The sequence below is a fragment of the Schistocerca americana genome, chromosome 1 (assembly GCF_021461395.2).
Source record: "Schistocerca americana isolate TAMUIC-IGC-003095 chromosome 1, iqSchAmer2.1, whole genome shotgun sequence".
Taxonomy (NCBI): Eukaryota; Metazoa; Arthropoda; class Insecta; order Orthoptera; family Acrididae; genus Schistocerca; species Schistocerca americana.
In genome coordinates, this window is record NC_060119.1 from 929,352,212 (window position 1) to 929,373,746 (window position 21,535).

Sequence of the window (21,535 nt, forward strand, 5' to 3'; positions counted from 1 at the left end):
ACAGATGTTAGGGAGATTTTGAAAGTTATTTTGTGTAAGTGTAAAGAAAAGACTCTGTTACTTGTTTATTGTATGTATAATTCCTATTGTACAGACTGGCTTTTTTCTTAGAACAGGGAAAGGGGAGGTGATGGGCAGGGTGGATGGAATGCTTTGCAGTGTGTGAGAGTTGGACATGTTATTAGGTCCTGAAAATCTATGCAGAAATACTCCTGTGGGAGAACCATGTTAACCATGTTGGAAGCATAGTGGAATGCAATGTGCATCATGATTTAAGCAATTACCTATTATGGAATATGAAATTTTCATCACAAACTTAGTAATCTTTAGTGGACTAAAAACTGTATAAAATGTTTTATCATAATACACTTCTTTGTAAAGAAGCAATATGTAAGTAATATATTAAAGGAATCAGGAATACAGCATTGTTAAATTCAGAAGATACACAAAAGTAGCAAGGTAAAGTACACCATAAAAATTATTTTACATGTGTGCTATCATCTGGCAGATGCCACAATCCAGATAATGAGGTGATGGATATTACACCTCTATCCAGCCACTGTATAACGGCTACATCACTGGTTCAACTGATGTGGAGAAAAAATGAAGAAACAGCAAGAAAATTTATACCTTGGTATAAATAGCCTTGCACATCTCGCCAACAGTGCAACATGGAATGAAACGATGACAACATACTCGCTCTGTACCTTCATAAAGGAATTCATAACATTTAAATCTATGCACTAATTACCTTAGAAGCTAGCTTACTATTATTTGCAGTAAGTGAAGACCCAATGTAAAACCAAGGTGTAATGAACAATATGATCTTTCTTCCAAGTGTAATTCTTGTATGAAAGAATTGATATGAATGTGACTGTGTGTATATTTCTAGGCTTCGCCATACATTAAAGTTGTTTGTAACTATTTCAAAACTCCACTGAGAAAAGCTGGTCCAACATTATCTTTTTCCTGTATGGGTATCATTATTTAGCAAGGTGTGCATGTATCTATTTATTTGTGATTTGTTATTTGCTTCTCTAACAATTGTACAAGGATATTCACAGCTAAGACCTATCCTACATTTTCCAAAGAGTATTATCTGGCTACTGAATATGTCAGTGGAGACACGACAAAGCAATGCTAAAACGCAGAATAGTTTTTGCCTTTACATACTTTAGATAAACCTTAATATTTCAAATATCTGCTCTGCATTTATTTGCAGGCATCTATGCAATCCTCACTGTTATGTGAAAAATTAAATCAGAAAATGGAAGAAAAACATGTATGAGTTATTAATCACAGGTACATAAAATCTGGACATGCCATCAGAGGCTTCTTATTAAGAGAACTGACACATCATCATACAACGCATACCAATGAAGAATTATTGCCATACATTGGCAAAGAATTAATCCCTCAAGAAGCACAATAAGGCATGCTCATACTTTCACTGGCAAATAGTCAGAGCCCCAGAAGCACTAGACCTCTGGGACAAATGGAACGACCATTCACCTAAAGCAGTAATGTCAACCATATAATCAATATACAAACACACTGACCAACAGCTAACCAACCCTGACAAACCACTGACTAGATAAAAGGAAATTCTACTTTATGTCTTTATCTGAGGTTATCAGAACCTCTATAGTCAGAAATAAATATCATTATTATTATTATTATTGTTTCACTACTGGCCATTAAAATTGCTACACCAAGAAGAAATGCAGATGATAAACGGGTATTCATTGGACAAATATATTATACTAGAACTGACATGTGATTACATTTTCACGCAATTTGGATGCAGAGATCATGAGAAATCAATACCCAGAACAACCACCTCTGGCCGTAATAACGGCCTTGATACGTGTGGGCATTGAGTCAAACAGAGCTTGGATGGTGTGTACAGGTACAGCTGCCCATGCAGCTTCAACACGATACCATAGTTCATCAACAGTAGTGATTGGTGTATTGTGATAAGCTAGTTGCTCGGCCACCATTGACCAGACGTCTTCAATTGGTGAGAGATCTGGAGAATGTGCTGGCCAGGGCAGCAGTCGAATATTTTCTGCATCCAGAAAGGCACGTACAGGACCTGCAACATGTGGTTGTGCATTATCCTGCTGAAATGTAGGGTTTCGCAGAGATCGAATGAAGGGTAGAGCCATGGGTCGTAACACATCTGAAATGTAATGTCCACTGTTCAAAGTGCCGTCAATGCGAACAAGAGGTGACCGAGACATTTAACCAATGGCACCTCATACCATCATGTCGGGTGATATGCCAGTATGGCGATGACCAACACACGCTTCCAATGTGCGTTCACCGCGATGTCACCAAACACGGATGTGACCATCATGATGCTGTGAACAGAACCTGGATTCATCCGAAAAATTGACGTTTTGCCATTCGTGCACCCAGGTTCATCGTTGAGTACACCATCGCAGGCGCTCCTGTCTGTGATGCAGCGTCAAGGGTAACCGCAGCCATGGTCTCCAAGCTGACAGTCCATGCTGCTGCAAACGTCGTCAAACTGTTCGTGCAGATGGTTGTTGTCTTGCAAATGTCCCCACCTGTTGACTCAGGGATCGAGACCTGGCTGCACGATCCGTTACAGCCATGCGGATAAGACGCCTGTCATCTCAACTGCTAGTGATACGAGGCCGTTGGGATCCAGCACAGCATTCCGTATTACCCTACTGAACCCATCGATTCCATATTCTGCTAACAGTCATTGGATCTCGACCAACGCAAGCAGCAATGTCACGATACAATAAACCGCAATCGCGATAGGCTACAATCTGACCTTTATCAAAGTCGGAAATGTGAAGGTACACATTTCTCCTCCTTACATGAGCCATCACAACAACGTTTCACCAGGAAATGCCGGTCAACTGCTGTTTGTGTATGTGAAATTGGTTGGAAACTTTCCTCATGTCAGCACGTTGCAGGTGTCGCCACCAGCATCCACCTTGTGTGAATGCTCTGAAAAGCTAATCATTTTCATATCACAGCATCGTCTTCCTGTTGGTTCAATTTGGTGTCTGTAACACATCATATTCGTGGTGTAGCAATTTTAATGGCCAGTAGTGTATTATGATATCGGGTCAAAGAAGGTAGACATTACTACAAAACGAATGATGAGATGGGCTGCTCCCGAACCTCAGCCCCTTGGGTCACAGGCCCATGGCACACGGAGGTGCAAGCAGAGTCACGTACAAGATCAGCTGTTCTAGTTCTTTTACCAACATTTCTTACCCTATTGAATCAAAACTACATGTGAAAGCAGCAACATAATACAGGATTGCTAAAATAAAGTTGGCCGAAAGAGTGTTTTCAGTGTTTCTGGCAATGTATGAGAGGTGTTCAAAAGGAAAGGTACAAAACAACACTGTGTGTGCAATTGAAATCTATTCAAAAATAATCACCAGAGGCCTGAGAACAACTATTCCTCATTCCCAGAATTGCTGTGGCTGTGACGAGAGCCAGTCTTCCAATGTGTCTCCAGTTCATCATCTGAGTTGAAGCACTTCTCTTCAAGATGTTTTTCATAGCTGATCAAATACGTGGAAGTTGCAGGGTGATATATTCAGGCTTTAGGGCAGATGTTCAAGCCCCTCCCATTTGAACTTTGCCATTACACTTTTCGAGACATTGGGAATGTGTGGATGTGCATAACTGTGGAGCAGAATCACTCTCTCTGTGAGCAGCCCAGGCTGTTTGCTCTTGGTGGACTTGCATAGGCTACAGAATCTATCACAGTGCACATCACTGTTAATGGTTTTTCTCTGCTCCAGGAGTTCTCTGAGTATAGGACCTCACACGCTGAAAAAGACGGTAAGCTTTACATGCTAACTGCACAGATTCAAATTTTTTTAGGGAAGTGACAAAGCCTTTGCCTAGATGTCTCACAACATTATCCCAAAGTGACATGTAAATTTCACCCTGTTTGGTTGTTACATCATTCCATACCTTTTCATTTGAACACACTCAAAACCTAGATAACATAATGGTAAACTAGTAATTTGATAAAAGTACTGAGCTGAGAACTGAGTGTGTAAAGCACATGTTGGGCTTATTAACGTTTTCCTGGAATAGTTTCATTTTGGCAACCAAATGTAACAACTTCACTGCAACTGCTACACAGCATTTTATAGGCATATGACTAAAGTGGAAGACAATAAGTCATGTGCCAGAACATAAGCGTACAAGCACTATCAAACTATTCACTCACAACAATGAGTAACGCTGAACTGTAGCAAAAGGCCAACCAGGCCATCATGTTATAGAACATGCTGTGAGACGAAGGGTACGCTGAACTGTAGCAAAAGGCCAACCAGGCCATCATGTTGTAGAACATGCTGTGTGACGAAGGGTAGTTTACTCCCATGGATGCTTCAGAACCTATACCTTTTTGATCCTCACTACCAATACAAGCTTTTCTGAAATGTGAAGATGGAAGCTCTCCCTCCTGCACAGCCTTACTTAGTTCTCATAACCACCCTGGTCTTCCTTGCCTCCATTATTTTCCGACTCCAACCCCAAACAATGCTCTCACAGTCCAATTTCTTCTCTCTTACAACCCGTTCTAGTTCCTTCCTTTAAGCATTTCATTATTTCCTATTTTTTCCTCCAATTTTATAACTGTTTCCCCTTCTTTCTTATGCCCCTACTAGCACAGTTCTCAACATCAAACTTGTTCCTGCATGCAGCTACTTGTTTCGCGCCAGCATGATTCTTCCAAGTCCAATTTGCCCTATTCTTCACTCTCCTCATTCCACATATAATCAGGTTTCCTCAACAAGCACTTCATCCAATCTTCCAGTGAATGTTGTTAGAAGACAACAGTGAGCACGCGTGCACGCACATGTGTGCATCAGTGTGTGTGTGTGTGTGTGTGTGTGTGTGTGTGTGTGTGTGTGTGTGTGTGCGTGTGCGCATTTACAATACAGAGGAAGTGGCTATTTTTATAGAAACATAAAGAAAGCAAATAGATTTGTTACCAGAATCCAGAATCCGTTCACTGAACACTGCAAAAATGTTACACCCGCCCGAGTGTGTGTGCGTACATGTCTACACACAAACACGTGCACGCACACACCCACATCCACACAAATAGGATGATAACAGAAAATGATGGAGAATAATTCACAATTTTCACCAATGCATTACTATTATATACCCATGCAACTTACCTGCAAAGGATGGTATCTAAGGCACAAGATTTCTTCATCAGATGTACAAAGCTGAGAGAACTCAATAAGTGGATCTTGCATTCTTCTAGCAATTGATATAGCTTGTCGTAGCAGATGAGGATAATCACGGAAGTCATTCTGCCAAAAAATGAAAATAAAATTAACTCAAAAGTTTATGATACTTTTTATCAGTGATTATAAATTTACAGACAACTAAGAACAGTATAAACAAAATTTATATACAGCAGAGGTAACATAAATGCATCAGTGCGTAACTGAAAATTGGTAAGCACGTAACGAAAAGGCTAAGTTGAAGGTGTGGGCCAGGTAAAAAAACTGACTGCCTCTTTATATGTTTGTACATTGGTTGGAAATATTGCAAGCAATGTTGGATGCGTCGTGAGTAGCAGTTAGCCCCACTAGCTGGAATGCTACAGTTTGTCAGTTCAAATCCAATCACCAGAACAATATTTGTTAATCAGTATTTATCATTTCTAGATGGTTCACAAAATTACTTACATTTGTAATGTATGCATTTACTGAAATATTCAATGTCTGTATAAATAACAGCATCCTCCATCCAGGAGGTAGTTTAGTTCTGTTCTTTTTTGTCTGTACACTGGTTTCCATAGCTTTCAGAGCTGAATGTTGTGCTTCACTGAGAATCCTGCTTTTGGATTTGGACTTCATTGTGGCTATGATGCGACTTGGTTTGGTAGAGACTAGGACTTGATATTTTTAAAAATATCGGAAATCTGATACATTGTCATGTTTTTGTTCTGGTCTTCAGTCCAAAGACTGGTTTGATGCAGCTCTCCATGCTACTCTATCTTGTGCAACCCTCTTCATCTCTGAAGTCACTACTGCAACATACGTCCTTCTGAATCTGCATACTGCATACTGCATTCATCTTTTGGTCTGGCCTGTATTACACTATCAAATTTCTTTGTCAAAGATTTGATCAAATATTCCGTCAAATATATTTGACAAAGATCTTTGATGTAGCGCTAGAAGGGGTGTTACACTGTCATCAAAGTTTTCATCAAAGTTCAAGATGGCTGACAACAACTTGTTATTAACAGCAGCAGTTGCACGTAACGCAATTGCATTGTGTGCGTATGCGGAAAAGAAATGGGGGGAAAAAAGGAACCATACATACGAGGTTGACAGTCTTAAATTCTTGGGATTACAACTTGATAATAGATTCAGTTGGGAGGAGCACACCACACAACTGCAGAAACGCCTTAACAAATCTGTATTTGCAATTCGAGTGTTAGCAGACATAGGCAACATAAAAATGAAAAAGCTTGCATACTTTTCCTACCGTCATTCCATAATGTCATATGGTATAATATTTTGGGGTAACTCCAAGTCCAAAAGCATGTAATACGTATTATTTGTGGAGTAAAAACACGGATGTCCTGCAGAACCCTCTTCAAAGAACTGGGATACTAACTACTTCCTCTCAGTATATTTACTCCTTAATGAAATTCGTCCTAAATAATATATCTCTTTTTCCAACAAACAACTCAGTTCATACATACAATACCAGGAACAAAAATGATCTGCACAAGGACTTAAAAAGCACTTACTTAAGTTCAAAAAGAGGTCCACTACTCAGGAACACTGATCTTCTATAGTTTGCCAGCAAACATAAAAAATTTAGTTACAAATAAAGATCAGTTTAAAAGGAGCCTGAAAGACTTACTAGTGGCCAACTCCTACTCCATTGACGAAATTTTTAATAGTAACAAATGATGTATTGTATTTATTCATACTATTAGTATTGTTATTTCAGCTTAAAAAAATAGACATGCTCCACATCCATGAGGATCTCCTCAGCACGGATCTATGGAACGAAAAACTAATCTAATCTAGGGGAAGCGGTGGGTTTTACAATGACACGATAAAAGCATTCAACAAAACTTGTTACGTGAGCTTACAGTGGAAGACGTCAAGTCGTACATCAATTACTTAAGAATGGATGAGCATACATTTCTGTATGTGCTCAGTGAAGTGTATCCTCATATCACAAAGCACAATATTCACTTAAGAACTGCTACATCTTCAGAAGACAGGATCACTGTAACACTCCGATTCCTTGCTACAGGAGAGGGTTGGGTTAGGTTAGGTTACGTCTCCAATCTTCTTAATCTATTTATGTATTCAGGGTGCCTAACTTTGTAAAGCGCCTCATCAGCTTCATACATCTCTATTAATTTTGTAGTTGTCGGCACACATCAATTGTATTTACTGGCAATGTTTATAAAAACACTACAGACGACAGAACGCTGCAGCGATGCTAGCGCTCCATGTGGTAGCATGTCACATTGCAGTGAACAGAAGACAAGCGATTTCTTTGATCAAATCTACAGCGAGGCCCTAGATTTGATCAAATATTGGACGACATTTGACAAAGTTCCTATTACACCATCAAATATCTTTGACAAAGAAATTTGATAGTGTAATACCGGCCTCTCCCTCTATGATTCACCCCCCCCCCCCCCCTTTGCCACCAGTACAAAATTGGTGATCCCTTCATGCGTCAGAATGTTTCCTATCAACAGATCCCTTCTTCTAGTCAGGCTGTGCCACAAATTTCGCTTCTCCATAATTCTATTCAGTACCACTTCATTACTTACGTGATCCACTCACCTAATCTTCAGCATTCTTCTGTAGCATCACATTTCAAAAGTTTCTATTCTCTTCTTGTCTAAACTGTTTATCATCCATGTTTCACTTTCATATATGGTTATGCTCCATACAAATACTTTAAGAAGAGACTTCCTGACACTTAAATCTACACTCGATGTTAACAAATTTCTCTTCATCCGAAATGCTTTTCTTCCCATTAGCAGTCTACATTTTATATCCTCTCTACTTTGCAGCCCAAACAGCAAAACTTATCTACCACTTTGAGTGTCTCATTACCTAATCTAACTCCCCCAGCATCACCTGATTTAATTCAACTACATTTCATTATCTTCATTTTGCTTTTGATGTTCACCTTATATCCTCCTTTCATGATACTTTCCATTCCGTTTAACTGTTCTTCCAAGTCCTTTGCTGTCTCTTGACAGAATTACAATGCCATTGGGAATCCTAAACGTTTTTATTCTCCCTGGACTTTAATTTCTACTAATTTTGCTCAATATACAGACTGAATAACATCAGGGATAGGCTACAACCCTGTCATACTCCCTTCTCAAGCACTGATTCCCTTTCATGCCCCTCGACTCTTATAACTGCCATCTGGTTTATGCACAAATTTCGCTCTCTGCAACACCTTTAGAATGTGAAAGAGAGTAATCCAGTCAACATCGTCAGTGGCTTTCTCTAATTCTACAAATACTGCCAATGCGAAAATATACTTTTTACATGTTAAATGACAGTATGCTTTCCCTTGGAACTGTATTTATCAATCCTTTGAATGGTTAAGCTTTTATATACCAGTGTAGAACTTTCCAGTACTTCAGGTAATGAAAGCCAGGGAAAAAAAAGAACATGTTTTGGAAAGATCTTTGATGTGCAGCAACTAGTATGGTGTATATTTTCATATTACAAATGTATATATTCAAGTTCCACCACACTTAAGCTATATGAAAAGCTAAGCTTTCATACATAATATTGGTCTTTTTTTGCGTTATTTGAAATAATGACATACATGTCTAGTCTTCTGGGCTCAAAAGTCTTCTAAGTGGCTGGTCCTCAAAGTGTTAAGTTTTAAATGAGAGTCAAATGCTCTGTGATTTAAGAAATTCACCACACATTCTCAAATGTAACATAATTCACCTTGTGTAAAAGGGAATTTACTTTGAAAGTAACGCTTGCCACACCACAATTCGCAATATTTTCCCACGACCTGTTAGAAATAAGCTCATTTCAGGAATTGCCAGCGCACACCATAAAATGGGCATTATTGTGCACATGTAGCTACAATTATGTAGGAAGCCTAAATGTCAGTATGTATATAGCCTTAAGAGATCTTACATTGCGTCATAAAATAAACAGGATATCGTAAACCGTACTAAAATGCATAATTTGGCTGAAAGTGGCATTTGTACGTCCAGATTCACAGTGAAGTAGGCCCCAACCTAATATGAAGCTTTTCAGTGTGGTTTTCAGGATGCAAATTTTCTTGGAATACCGGTACTGTATTATCTCATGTTCTGTTCTTTATTATGGCATAATGTCATATGTGCCAGAAGGTGAAAACATGCACTTCAAATTCAGCGAAAGGTTGAAACTAGCCAGTAATGTGGAATGAAACACTTCATTTCAAATAAAATGATTGTCTCCGTGGAAAAGCTTAATGAAAGCCAAACTTCTTTAGCAAACCGACAAAAATAACTTCATTGTTATCCAAGGCAATTAATGCTTGACTGCCAAAAATGTGGAAATAAAATAAAATCAGAAAACTGAAAAAAAAAAAAAATACATTTTAGCCTTCCATAATTATATGAACATATTTTAATTCACTTGATAGCTGGCCACAGAAATCCATTTGTTTTCATTTGATGCGAGAGCTGAAAACGAAGTGGAAACAACAAAATCACTAAATGTAACCACGGGTAACATGGAGACTATACCTCTCCCCACTACAACTCAAACTGCTCTGCGCATGCATGAATCTGGCAGCTTGCGTGAGCCAAAAAATTCCTGGGTAGCATCTGACTGTCTGGCTGCTTGTTGCTACTGCTGATACAGCTAACTGCCATACATCAACTAGCCAGAAGAGAATGAAGGTACTGCTCATCGCATGCACATTGGCAATTGCTCAAGTGAACCTATATGTGAACAATTGTGACATCATACTCATCGGAAGCAGTTTGTTGTTACGAAGTATTCCATAGTTTTTGTCCTAAAGCCTTTGACAAATTTTGCTTGTGTGTGCACTGGGTTTTGTTGTTGTAAATGGCACATTTCCTTCACAATTCAAGTTATTTTGGTTCTTTCTCTTGTTAATGTTTTATTGCTGCAGTACTATTCTGCAGTATGGAGTACGGTAAAATTCTTTGTTACAGTATCAATTCTTACCAGTCAAAATTACAAAAATTTAACTGAAAAATAGTACAATGAAAAATTCCTGTGTTTTTCCTGGGGTATGTACACCCTGTTAACCTATCTTCTATGAGAAATTGTAGGGTCAAATACTGCCTTGCATGTTCCTACATTTCTCCCGAATAGAAGCTGATCTTCCCTGAGGTCGGTTTCTACCAGTTTCTTCTGTGAAGATTTTGTGTTAGTATTTTGCAACTGTGACTTATTAAACTGATAATTTTCACACCAGTCAGTATCTGCTGGAATTGCAATTATTATAGTCTTCTTGAAGTCTGAGGGTATTTCGCCTGTGTCCACTAGTTGCATTAAAATTGTTTTTTAATGCAAGTGGTGTGCTATTTCTTCACATCAGAAACCATTCCATCACTCCCCCCTCCCTGTGCAATCGGACATATTCTTTCTGCCACCTATACTCACGTAATACAGTCAAAGAGAAAGACTGGACATAATGAAAGCTCATAGACTAGTAAGACTCCACACAGTGAAATTAAAATTATGTTCTATTACAATTTTAAAAGAACGGTTTGAAATATTTATCAAAAACTGTGAAAAAATAGAATATAAAATAAAAATATCGGCATTTGATATTGCCAATTCGATAGTGATATACCAGTGGAAAAAATATTGCCGACATATAACGCTACTTTTTAGACAAAATATCAATATGTCGATATTTTGTCAACAGCCATAGTAGAACGCTGGGTACTCCAGAACATCTGTATCATCGTGGCTCTAATTAGGCAATGTAAAAACAGTTGTCTACATGGTCAGGAACCAGAATGCAAGCAGTACACTCTTCCTAAGGTCCTCATATTCAGAAGAGTAATGGATTCCAAAACAGCAGTTAGTTAGCTGTTCACCACACATCAATCATATTTTGCTAGAGTCATTGATCACGAACCAATAAAATGTTTGAAAGTATTCAATTGAGTTGCCACAGACAAAATGTGGAGTAACATGATGGGTTTGGCAAATGTGTGCTTTTACTTGGATAGCACAGCCCAGCAGTCGTTCAAGAGCAATGAAGAGAAGCTTGATATCTGGGACAAATTCCAGATTGAAATGAAGAAAACATTTAGTAACAATCAGCAGCAAGTCCACTCCTGAAGAACAGGGCCCAATGTCACAGGGAAACAACACAGTCTGGCATACAAAACGTTTTGACCCTATGCCACACTGTGAATCCAAATATGACAGAAACCAACAAAATCTCACATTTGAGAAAAGGAGTTACAGAAGACAGGAATGAAACTCCTCTCATAAAAGAAGTCATAACAGCAGAGGAATTAATGAAGTGGTGCAACAGAAGAAGAATTTGATTGCCAAATGTGGTCCCTATGGCAGTTGTGGAATACCATTATGACCTCACCTCTCTCTCATGCCAGGTAGAAAGAGAAGGCCACAGCATTTCAGGACAGCCAGAAATGTCAGAAGATTGAGCACACAACAGATAGCAGCCATGAATGTTGATCCCATATGTATGAAGATAACTGAGCATGTCAAGAAAATCTTTTGCATGAGAATGGACTTATGCATACAAGCTACTGGCAAACTGAGGTTGAGGATTCTAACTGCGGAAAGACTGTTTTCTTAACACTGACAGTCTCAACAAGTTCAAAGTTATCCTGTTTTAATTACGTGATGTTCCACCCACGTTTGAGCTTATGACGGACAACCTGCCTTGATATCATAAATGGACTGTGTGTCTCAGCTATTTGGATGACACTTATTTTTTCAAAAACATCTGAACACCACCTATGCTGTCTAAGGTGTTTATTTGACAACACATCCACCTTTGTGGAGGATCATCATTCTCATTAACAACTGACCTTCCTAAAGGATCCATCGGGCTGGCTGGTGAAATGAGCACTGAGGCTTCAGGTATACATCACAGTGGTATACAAAAGTGGAACCAAACACAAGGATGCAGACTGCCCTTTAAGGAATCTTTCAGTAGAATATAGTGACGAAGATGTGATCTCCATCACTGTTGCATTAAATGACATTGCTTCTGAACAGATGGAAGATCCATTACTGCTGAAAATGTCAGTACCTCTGAAGGAGGAGGAACCAACTCAAGGTGAATTCCACTTAACAAATGGAACATTTCATAGGAACTATGATCCAATGAGGCTGGAACAGTTTTTCATCAGGCCAGTTCATCTACAGCAAGCTATCCTGAAGTTTTCCATGACACACCTACATCTGGTTCCCTGGGATTTGTGAAAACTATAGAAAGAATCAGAGGTAGATATCACTTGCCACTGTTCTACTGTAATGGGACACTATATGAGCCAATGTAAGGATTGTCAGTAATGGGAGTGAGTCGCAATTACAACAGAGCAGCTCATACCAATTCTGGTTGTAGTAGCACTATTCCACCGGATTGGAATCAATCTCTTGGGGATGTTCCTGAAGCCAACAAATGGGAATCAATGGACAGTAGTCTCCACTGAGTACTTCATCCACTATGTTGACACCAAAACTGTGTCAACTGCAGGGGCATTGGGAATTGCAAGGTTTCTTGTAGAAGACATAATTTTGAAGCATGAACACCCTGTTTAATGATCTCTTATGGTAGAAAAGTTTTCCAGTCGAGACTGGTATCAGGGGTAATTTCATGTTGCAAAAATCACCCACAGAATGACAACTGCCTACTGTCTACAGAATGCTTTAACAAGAATCTGGCAGACATACTCTTCATGTACGTTGATGTCTAATTGAGAGATTGGGATACAATATTGCCCACTGTGGCATTCATATGTAACACAATGAAGAAAAACATAAAAGCTTCACACAATTCTTTCTGGCCCATGGTCATGAGGTCAAAACAATGAATACACTGTACCTTTCAACCAGGCATTACTTAGTATGACTATGTGAAACATATCATCATCATTGAGAAACAAAACAGTTGGCTCTAGTACAGTCTCTGGACACCCAGTAGAATGAGCGAGACCACTATTTACTGAGCTCTGGTCAGTGAAATAGAGCCCAAGAGACACAGTATGAATTTTCAAACTTCTACGGAAAGGGGGACTATCGAAAATGTTACTAAAATGTTACTTCATCAAGTAGACAGAGGCACATAAATATCGAATATGTCCTCTGTATGAAGCTCTATTACAGTCCTTAGGTGCAGAGCTTCTTGTTCAAGGAAAGCGAAAGCCTGCTCAATAACAGCAAAGCTTATGCCTTCAATGCCGAACATAATGACAAGGATGTATCAAGGGAAAGGCTATTCCAGTGCTACCATACAAAGGACTGCTGATGAGATCTACTTTTAGGAAGGTGTAGTTGGCTCCAACGAGAACTTCTGAAACTGTGGGTCCTGTTTCTCCACAAGAGGGACTAATGTCAAGAGCTGTGCTGCAGGCATGGTGGAGTAGCAGTTAGTGTCGCTGGCTGGCATGCTACATGTTGCCAGTTTAAGTCCAATTACCAGTAAATATTCGTTATCCAGCATTTATCAGTTTTAGATGGTTCTCAAAATGTCTTATGTTTATAATGGCTGCAGATTCTGGAATATTAAATGTTGATATAAATAGCAGCACTCTCCAATGAGAAGGCAGTTTCGTTCTGTCTATGTGATGGTGAGCATAATAAAAGTGCTTTCAGTGCTAAGTGTTGTACTTCATTGATGATCCTGCTTTGCACCTGGTTTCGATTGTGGTCTGATGTGACATTATTATTAATAACAAATACATAGTGGGAAATAAATTTGTTGTAAACTGGTTACCTCTCCTTTTATAGAATTGGCATACACTTTAGCCAATTCATTGTCACATATTTCCACAGCTATTGTTGGAAACTGGTCATCTTCTACTAGCTGATTGACTATTTCCTTCAAATCAGCAGCCACCATAAGTGCTTCCCGTGACTCTCCTCCAACACAAATCACATGAGGCTTCTTGGTGTAGATAAAATTTCGTAAAGCAAGTAAGTCTGCTTCCTGTGGAGGTAAGGATCAAAAAATATTTTCAAAACAGCATTTACAGTGAGAATGACAATAAAAAGAACCACTAGATATTAGATATGATTTCAAAACACCAACATTATTCTGACATGATTTAAAAGCTTGTGGAAAGTGCGGCCAGATGGCCACTTGAACATTGCTACTTCCAAATGTAAATCTTGCATAGTAATGTTTATATAACACTATTTTATAAGAATATTTAGCCATTAACATGGCAAACCATATTAACATTTGGAGTCCTGAGTTCAAAATGCTTATTAGAAACTTCTGGTAGAATATACAAATAATAGCAAAACTTGTACAGCTTTGTTCTTAAGTAGCAAACACTTGTATTTTTAATAACATATTGTAAAAGTGAATAAGTGGCAGCTTCCTATTCTTCTTCTTCTTCTTCTCCTCCTCCTCTCCCCTTTGCTACCCCTACCTTCAAATAGCAGCTTTTTTGTTAGTGAGACAGATAATTATCAATACAAACAAAGCATACACCCAGCTAAATGAAACTATAGTGTGTGTGTGTGTGTGTGTGTGTGTGTGTGTGTGTGTGTGTGTGTGTGAGAGAGAGAGAGAGAGAGAGAGAGAGAGAGAGAGAGATATATTATAAACATTCAATGTACCTTCTGCAACTTTTCTTCTTCTCTAAATGAATTTTTCCTTCTCAGCAAATGGGGTAATCTGAGATAGTCAGTGCAGTCTCCATCCGGCCCAACCATACAAGCAAAAGATGCTTGACTGTAATCTGGAACGTAAGCTACTGCCATAACTCTTAACCCTTTACTGGTGTCCCACTCTTCTTCTTCCTCATCTGTGAACTCCACTGAATATGGTGCAACCTGGAGAAATAGAGACAAGTCGGTAATTAATTCTGTTGAGATAATAGGTAACTGTGATATAATTCCTATATTATATTTTAATATGGTGGTAATACATAGAGATTGAGTAATGAAGGCAACACACACATAACTCCACTGGAAATCTGTTCACTCTCACCTTCAGCCAATTATACAATTTGCGGCAACATGTTCTAAGAACAGATTCTCTTGCTTCCATTAGAAGATTTGTTCGTAGTTCTTTACGTAAATCCGGAAGCAGGAGGCATTTCAGTGCCAGCTCCACACAATTTACTCTAAGTGAATTCCACTCTTGGACATTTTTGCTGAATTCGTCCTATAATGGAAAAGAATCAAATTTATATTGAGGTCCACAAATATGGAATACATAAAAAATATGGGATTCTTTTTATTCCAACTTTTCCTTCACATCTCAAAAGCAGTCCTAATATTGGACCACAAAACACACATCCTTAGAAAATTTAAGCAAAGATGTGCTCCGACTGAGCAAAGCTAAGTGCAGCACAGAGTCAGATTTATACTCCGTAATCGCATCGAAAATTTGACATCCACTGATGGATCTAAGACTTTCAGCAGATTTCTCTATGTGCATAGGTGAGAAAAACTCAAGAATGAAAGTATCTTTTGCATGACGTGTCAGTGCCAAGTAACATAGCTCAGTGATATGTGGATCATACATACAGAGAACAGCCACAGTATAGTAAAGATGGTAATTGAAACAAATATGCAGTGAGACATACACAAATGACATTTTTCTTCAAAGACGATAAGTAGACTGAAGTCAGCGTGATTCATGATGGTCCCCTGGATATTAAAAATGCCAGGACATTGCTCTTAATAGAGGATGTGATCACTATGGACTACAGTGCATTTTCTGCAACGTCCCCCCACGCTGGCCACATGATCGGTAAGGAGTTCTTGGAATATGGCATTCCATTCCTCCACCAATGTGGTTGACAATTGCTGCATGGTCACTGATGCACATGGACATGGACATGCTGCAGTTTGTCTTCCCAAAGCACCCCACACATGGATAATGGATTTAAATGCGAAGAACAGGCAAGCCAGTGCATTTCCTGCAGCTCCTCTCATTTGATATGGTTGTGCATAGTCATACATAAAAATGACCAAGTGGGCCCCTCGATAGATGCACTTGCGGAAGGAGTGCAGTGTCATTATTATGTTGATCGGTAAATGTATCCTGTTCAAAGATTTTGAGGTCAGTACATCCGTGTAACATGCCTCCCTCACTCAAACACCTGAACTACCAAAACAATCATGTTCAACAATGCTGGATGTATCTTCATACAGCAAGAGGTGGGAACATTGTTGAACATGATTGTTTTGGTGGTCCAGGTGTTATGCTGTGGGTTGGACTAAGGTGAGTACACCGTTTGTTTGTTACATATTTTTACGAGCGTCAAACAGGAGCAACCTATTTTCAGTTATCTGTGTAGTTACTAGTTTATTTTTGTAATTTCTTGTGCATTTGAGTGATTACTAGGCACAACCTTTTATTTTAATAACAGTATAGCATGCAGTACCACTGCGGTTATCGACCCTTGTATCGACTGTGGTTCTTTGGTGCACAGTGGAGAGTTTGAATCAGAGGCTATGGTGGTTCTGTGACTGTGTGGGCTGCAGATTCCTTGACTTGCGCCACTGGGTGGTGGGTTTCTGGGTTCCACTTAATAGGTCGGGAGTCGACTACACACAGGAAGTGACTACACATGGCGCGGGGGCTGTGTGGAAGGGACTGGGCAGTTTTTTTAGGTTCGAGAGTCTCAGTAAACCACAGAAAGGGTGTACATCTAAAAGGGCACAGGTAAAACACAGTAAGGTAGTTATAGAAACTATTGGTATTGTGGTTGTAAATTGTCGTAGCTGTATTGGGAAAGAACCAGAGCTCCAAGCCCTTATAGAAAGCACTGAAGCTCAAATAGTTACATGTACGGAAAGCTGGCTAAGGCCAGAAATAAGTTCAGCTGAAATTTTTTCAAACGAAGTAACAGTGTTCAGAACGGATAGATTAAATACAGTGGGTGGAGGAGTATTTATTGCTGTCAGAAGTGGTTTACCTTGTAGCGAAATTGAAGTAGCTAGTTCCTGCGAAATAGTATGGGTGGAGGTTATACTTGACAATTGGACTAAACTATTAATTGGATCATTTTACCAACCCCTCAACTCAGAAGATACAATTGCTGAACAGTTCAAGGAAAACTTGAGTATCGTTTCAAATAGTTCCCTCACTCATACAATTATAGTCAGTGGTGACTTCAATCTACCCTCGCTATGCTGGAAAAATTACGCATTTAAAGCCAGTGGCAGGCATAAAACGTCATCCGAAATTGTACTGAATGCTTTCTCAGAAAAATATTTTTAACAGTTCGTACATGAGCCCACTCGAAGCATAAATGGATGTGAATGCATACTTGACCTCTTAGCAACAAAGAATCCGGGACAAATAGGGAGTATCATGATGGTTACAGGGATTAGTGACCACAAGGCTGTTTCTGTTAGGCTGAATACCACAACACCCTCAACCATCAAAAAGAAACCCGAAGTACATCTATTTAAAAAAGGTGGTAAAAATGCTCTTAACGTCTTTTTAAGGGACAGTCTCCACTCCTGCCGTTCTGATCATGTAAGTGTAGAAAAGATGTGGAATGATTTCAAAGAGATAGATTCGATAGAAATTGAGAGACATATACCACATAAATTAATAAGTGATGGTACTGATACACAAAACAGGTGTCAGATTGCTGTTGCAGAAGCAACAAAAAAGCATGCCAAATTTAAAAGAAAGCAAAATCCCCAAGATTGGCAAAGTTTTGCATAAGTTCAAAAGATTGCACGTGCTTCAATGTGAGATGCTTATAATAATTTCCGCAACGAAACTCTGTCTCAGAAACTGGAAGAAAATCCAAAGAGATTCTGGTCGCTGGTTACAGTGCCACAAAAGCAGATGAAGTAAATATTCCTGATTTCCAATCAAGAACAACAGCCAAGATGACAAACATAGAAGTAGATATCCTCGGTTTAGCAAATCAGCTTAAATCACTTAATAAAGGCAAGGTTTCCGGTACAGTCAGGTTCCTTTCAGAGTATGCTGATACAATAGCTCCACATTTAGCAATTATATACAACCACTTGTTCACAGAAAGATCCATACCTAAAGACTGGAAAATTGCTCTAGTCACACTAATACCCAAAAAGGAAAGGATGAGAAATCCACTGAATTACAGCCCATATCACAAACATCGATTTGCAGTAGGGTTTTGGAACACATACTGTGTTCTAACATTATGAAGTACCTTGAAGAAAAAGATTTATTGAGACGTAATTAGCACGGATTTAGAAAATATCGTTCTTGTGAAGCACACTAGCTCTTTATACTCATGAAGTAATGAGTACTACCGACAGGGGATGTCAAATTGATTCCATATTTTTAGATTTCCAGAAGGCTTTTGACACTGTTCCTCACAGCCATCTTCTAACCAAACTGTGTGCCTATGGAATATCGCCTCAGTGTTGCGCTTGGATTCATGATTTCCTGTGAGAAAGATCACAGTTCGTAGTAATAGACGGAAAGTCACCGAGTAAAACAGAAGTAATATCCGGCATTCCCCAGGCCCTCTGTTATTCCTGATCTCTATTAACGACATAGGAGACAATCTGAGTAGCCATCTTAGAGTGTTTACAGATGATGCTGTCATTTACCATCTTGTAAAGTCATCAAATGATCAAAACAAATTGCAAAATGATTTAGATAAGATATTTGTATAGTGTGAAAAGTGACAATTGACCCTGAATAAAGAAAAGTGTGAAGTTATTCACATGAGTATTAAAAGAAATCCACTAAATCTCGATTATGCCTCAAGTCACACAAACCTGAAGGCTGTAAATTCAACTAAATACTTAGAGACTACAATTACAAATAACCTAAATTGGAACAATCACATGAATAGTGTTGTGGGTAGAGCAAATCAAAAACTGTGATTCATTGACAGAACACTTAAAAGATGCAACAAGTCTATTACAGAGACTGCTTACCACACTTGTCTGTCCTGCTCTGGAGTAATGCTGTGCTGTGTGGGATCTGCACCACATGGGACTGACTGATGACATCAAAAAAGTTCAAAGAAGGGCAGCTCGTTTTGTTTTATTGTGAAATAGGGGAGATAGTGCCACAGACATGATACGTGAATTGGAGTGGCAATCATTAAAACAAAGACATTTTTTGTTGCGATGGGATCTTCTCATGAAATTTCAATCACCAGTTTTCTCCTCCGATTGCGAAAACATTCTGTTGGCACTCAACTACATAGGGAGAAATGATCATCAGGATAAAATAAGAGAAATCAGGGCTCGCACAGAAAAATTTAAGTGCTTGTTTTTCCCACACGCCGTTTGAGCGTAGAATGGTAGAGAGACACCTTCAAGGTGGTTCACTAAACCCTCTGCCAGGCACTTTATTGAAAATAGCAGAGTAATCATGTAGATGTAGATAGCATAATGTTGCATGGGTGTACTGGACTATAAATCTTTGGAAATGGTGCACTCAATGGCCAATGTTATTGTGACACTACTCCATCTCCATGTGCATCTTTCCAGAGTTGCAATCAGTCCTGACTTCATTTTGATGGATGACAATGTGCTTTTGCATGAAACAGCACTGGTGGAGTGAGCTCTTGGGGCAAGGGAATATTCTGTGAATGGACTTGCCTGCCTGTTTCCCCCTCCCCGATTTAACCATGTGTGGGAAGCATTGGGGTGGGATACATTGCAGCATGTTCACACGCACAAATGGCCATCCAGCAGTTGTCAACAACACTGGTGCAGGAAGGGAATGCCCTATGATGATAACTCATCATCAACATTGTGACCAGCATCCGAGCAAGATCAGAGTAAGCGTTTCTGCACATGGTGATAACACACCCTATTACGAACCATATCTCACCTATTTTAGATGTCCAGGGGGGCCATCATTGTAATTATTGTCTTTGAATTAAAACATCATTTATGTTCATCTCATTGCATATTTCTTTCAGTCAACTTCTGTAGCAGTTCTTTCTATGTATGGTCTAAGTTTCATTGACCTATGTTGGTTGGCAGTGACACAAAATGAAAAAGTTACTTTTGTCCATGAGATTCGCACACCAGTGTATTACAGCCTTCATTTATACAAAAACACACTGCTCCAACACATTTTCTAATGAGATTGTCTCACCTTCCATAGGACTGTTGTCTTTGTCTGTTCTTATCCTTTGACTCACCCAAACATTTAACTTCATTGCTCCATGTAGCATCCATTTGCCTGGCAAAATGTTCTGCCCGCCTCATTTTCATTACATTAACAATTACATCTACCACTCCAATATGTTCCTCCATTCATTTCTTTGTTTTCCTGTCTCTTCACAAAATTGCTACCATGCACATCTCCACTGTTCGCTAGCAACCATCAGTTTTTGTATTTATTAATGCGTCACCGCCGTAAGTCAAAACAAGTAATAAACACTGACGATAAACTTTTTGTTTCATTCTGCAAACTCCATTTACTTTAGTAAATGCTCTTCTCAACCCTTTGTTTGACTCTACCCGTGTACACTCAGTTGTCATCTTCATGTCATATATTTCCTTTGTCAGAGAAGTTCCTGGACAGGTTTTTTTTTTTTTTTTTTTTTTTAAATAGGAAACTGTACTTACCAAGTTACAATCTTAGCTTCTATCAAAGTAGTCCCCTTGGCTATCTATACACAGCTGCCAACGTTTCTGAAGATCTTGAAAGCAAGCAAGAAAATTTTCAATTGTGATGCTTGTAAGCACACTTGGTACAGTTAGTTGGATGTCTTGTCATATCCTGATGAAACTTTCCTTTCAGTCACCTTTCCTCTCACAGAAACAAGAAAAAAAATCACATGGTGAGAGGTCAGGGAATACGGCGGATGTGGGATGGCAATAACAGAATGTTTTGGCCATATACTTGGTAACGGATAAAGCAGTATAGATTCTTGCATTGCCATGCAGTAAGAACCAGTCCTGAGAATGCCACAAATCAGGGCAGTGACATCAAACTGCTAGTCACAAACATTTCAAGAATCTGATGTAAAGAATTTGGTTCACTGTTTGATCTGGAGGAACATACTCATGGTGAAATAATCCTTTAGCATCAAAGAATGCAATCAACATTGTCTTTGTTCTCAAAGGTCGTCGTTTGACCATTTTTGAGGCTGGTAATCCAGGACTCTATCATTCGGCACTTTGACACTTCGTGCGACAGTCATACTGGTGGCACCAACTTTCATCCCCAGCAATAATCTTTGGCGGAAATGTGGGATCATGTCTGGTTGTATACAGCAGTTCAGCATATGTTCTTTGTCTTTCCTCTTTCTGCCTGTCTGTTGTGTTTGTGTGGGACAAGTTTTGCATTAAGTTTCTTTTTCCCTTAATCTTTG

General features: G+C 39.1%; 1 protein-coding gene across 2 annotated transcripts in view; it reads right to left on the minus strand.

Moving 5' to 3' along the window:
- The window catches only part of LOC124615351 (transcription elongation factor SPT6), a 163,723-nt gene that overhangs the window by 36,408 nt on the left and 105,780 nt on the right, over positions 1-21,535 (minus strand). For both annotated transcript variants that reach the window (XM_047143174.1, XM_047143166.1), the window contains 4 exons: positions 15,220-15,396; positions 14,847-15,062; positions 13,996-14,208; positions 5,196-5,333 (listed from right to left, as the gene is read on the minus strand). In XM_047143174.1, coding sequence (XP_046999130.1) covers positions 5,196-5,333; positions 13,996-14,208; positions 14,847-15,062; positions 15,220-15,396 — 744 coding nt within the window. The remainder of the gene's footprint in view (positions 1-5,195; positions 5,334-13,995; positions 14,209-14,846; positions 15,063-15,219; positions 15,397-21,535) is intronic.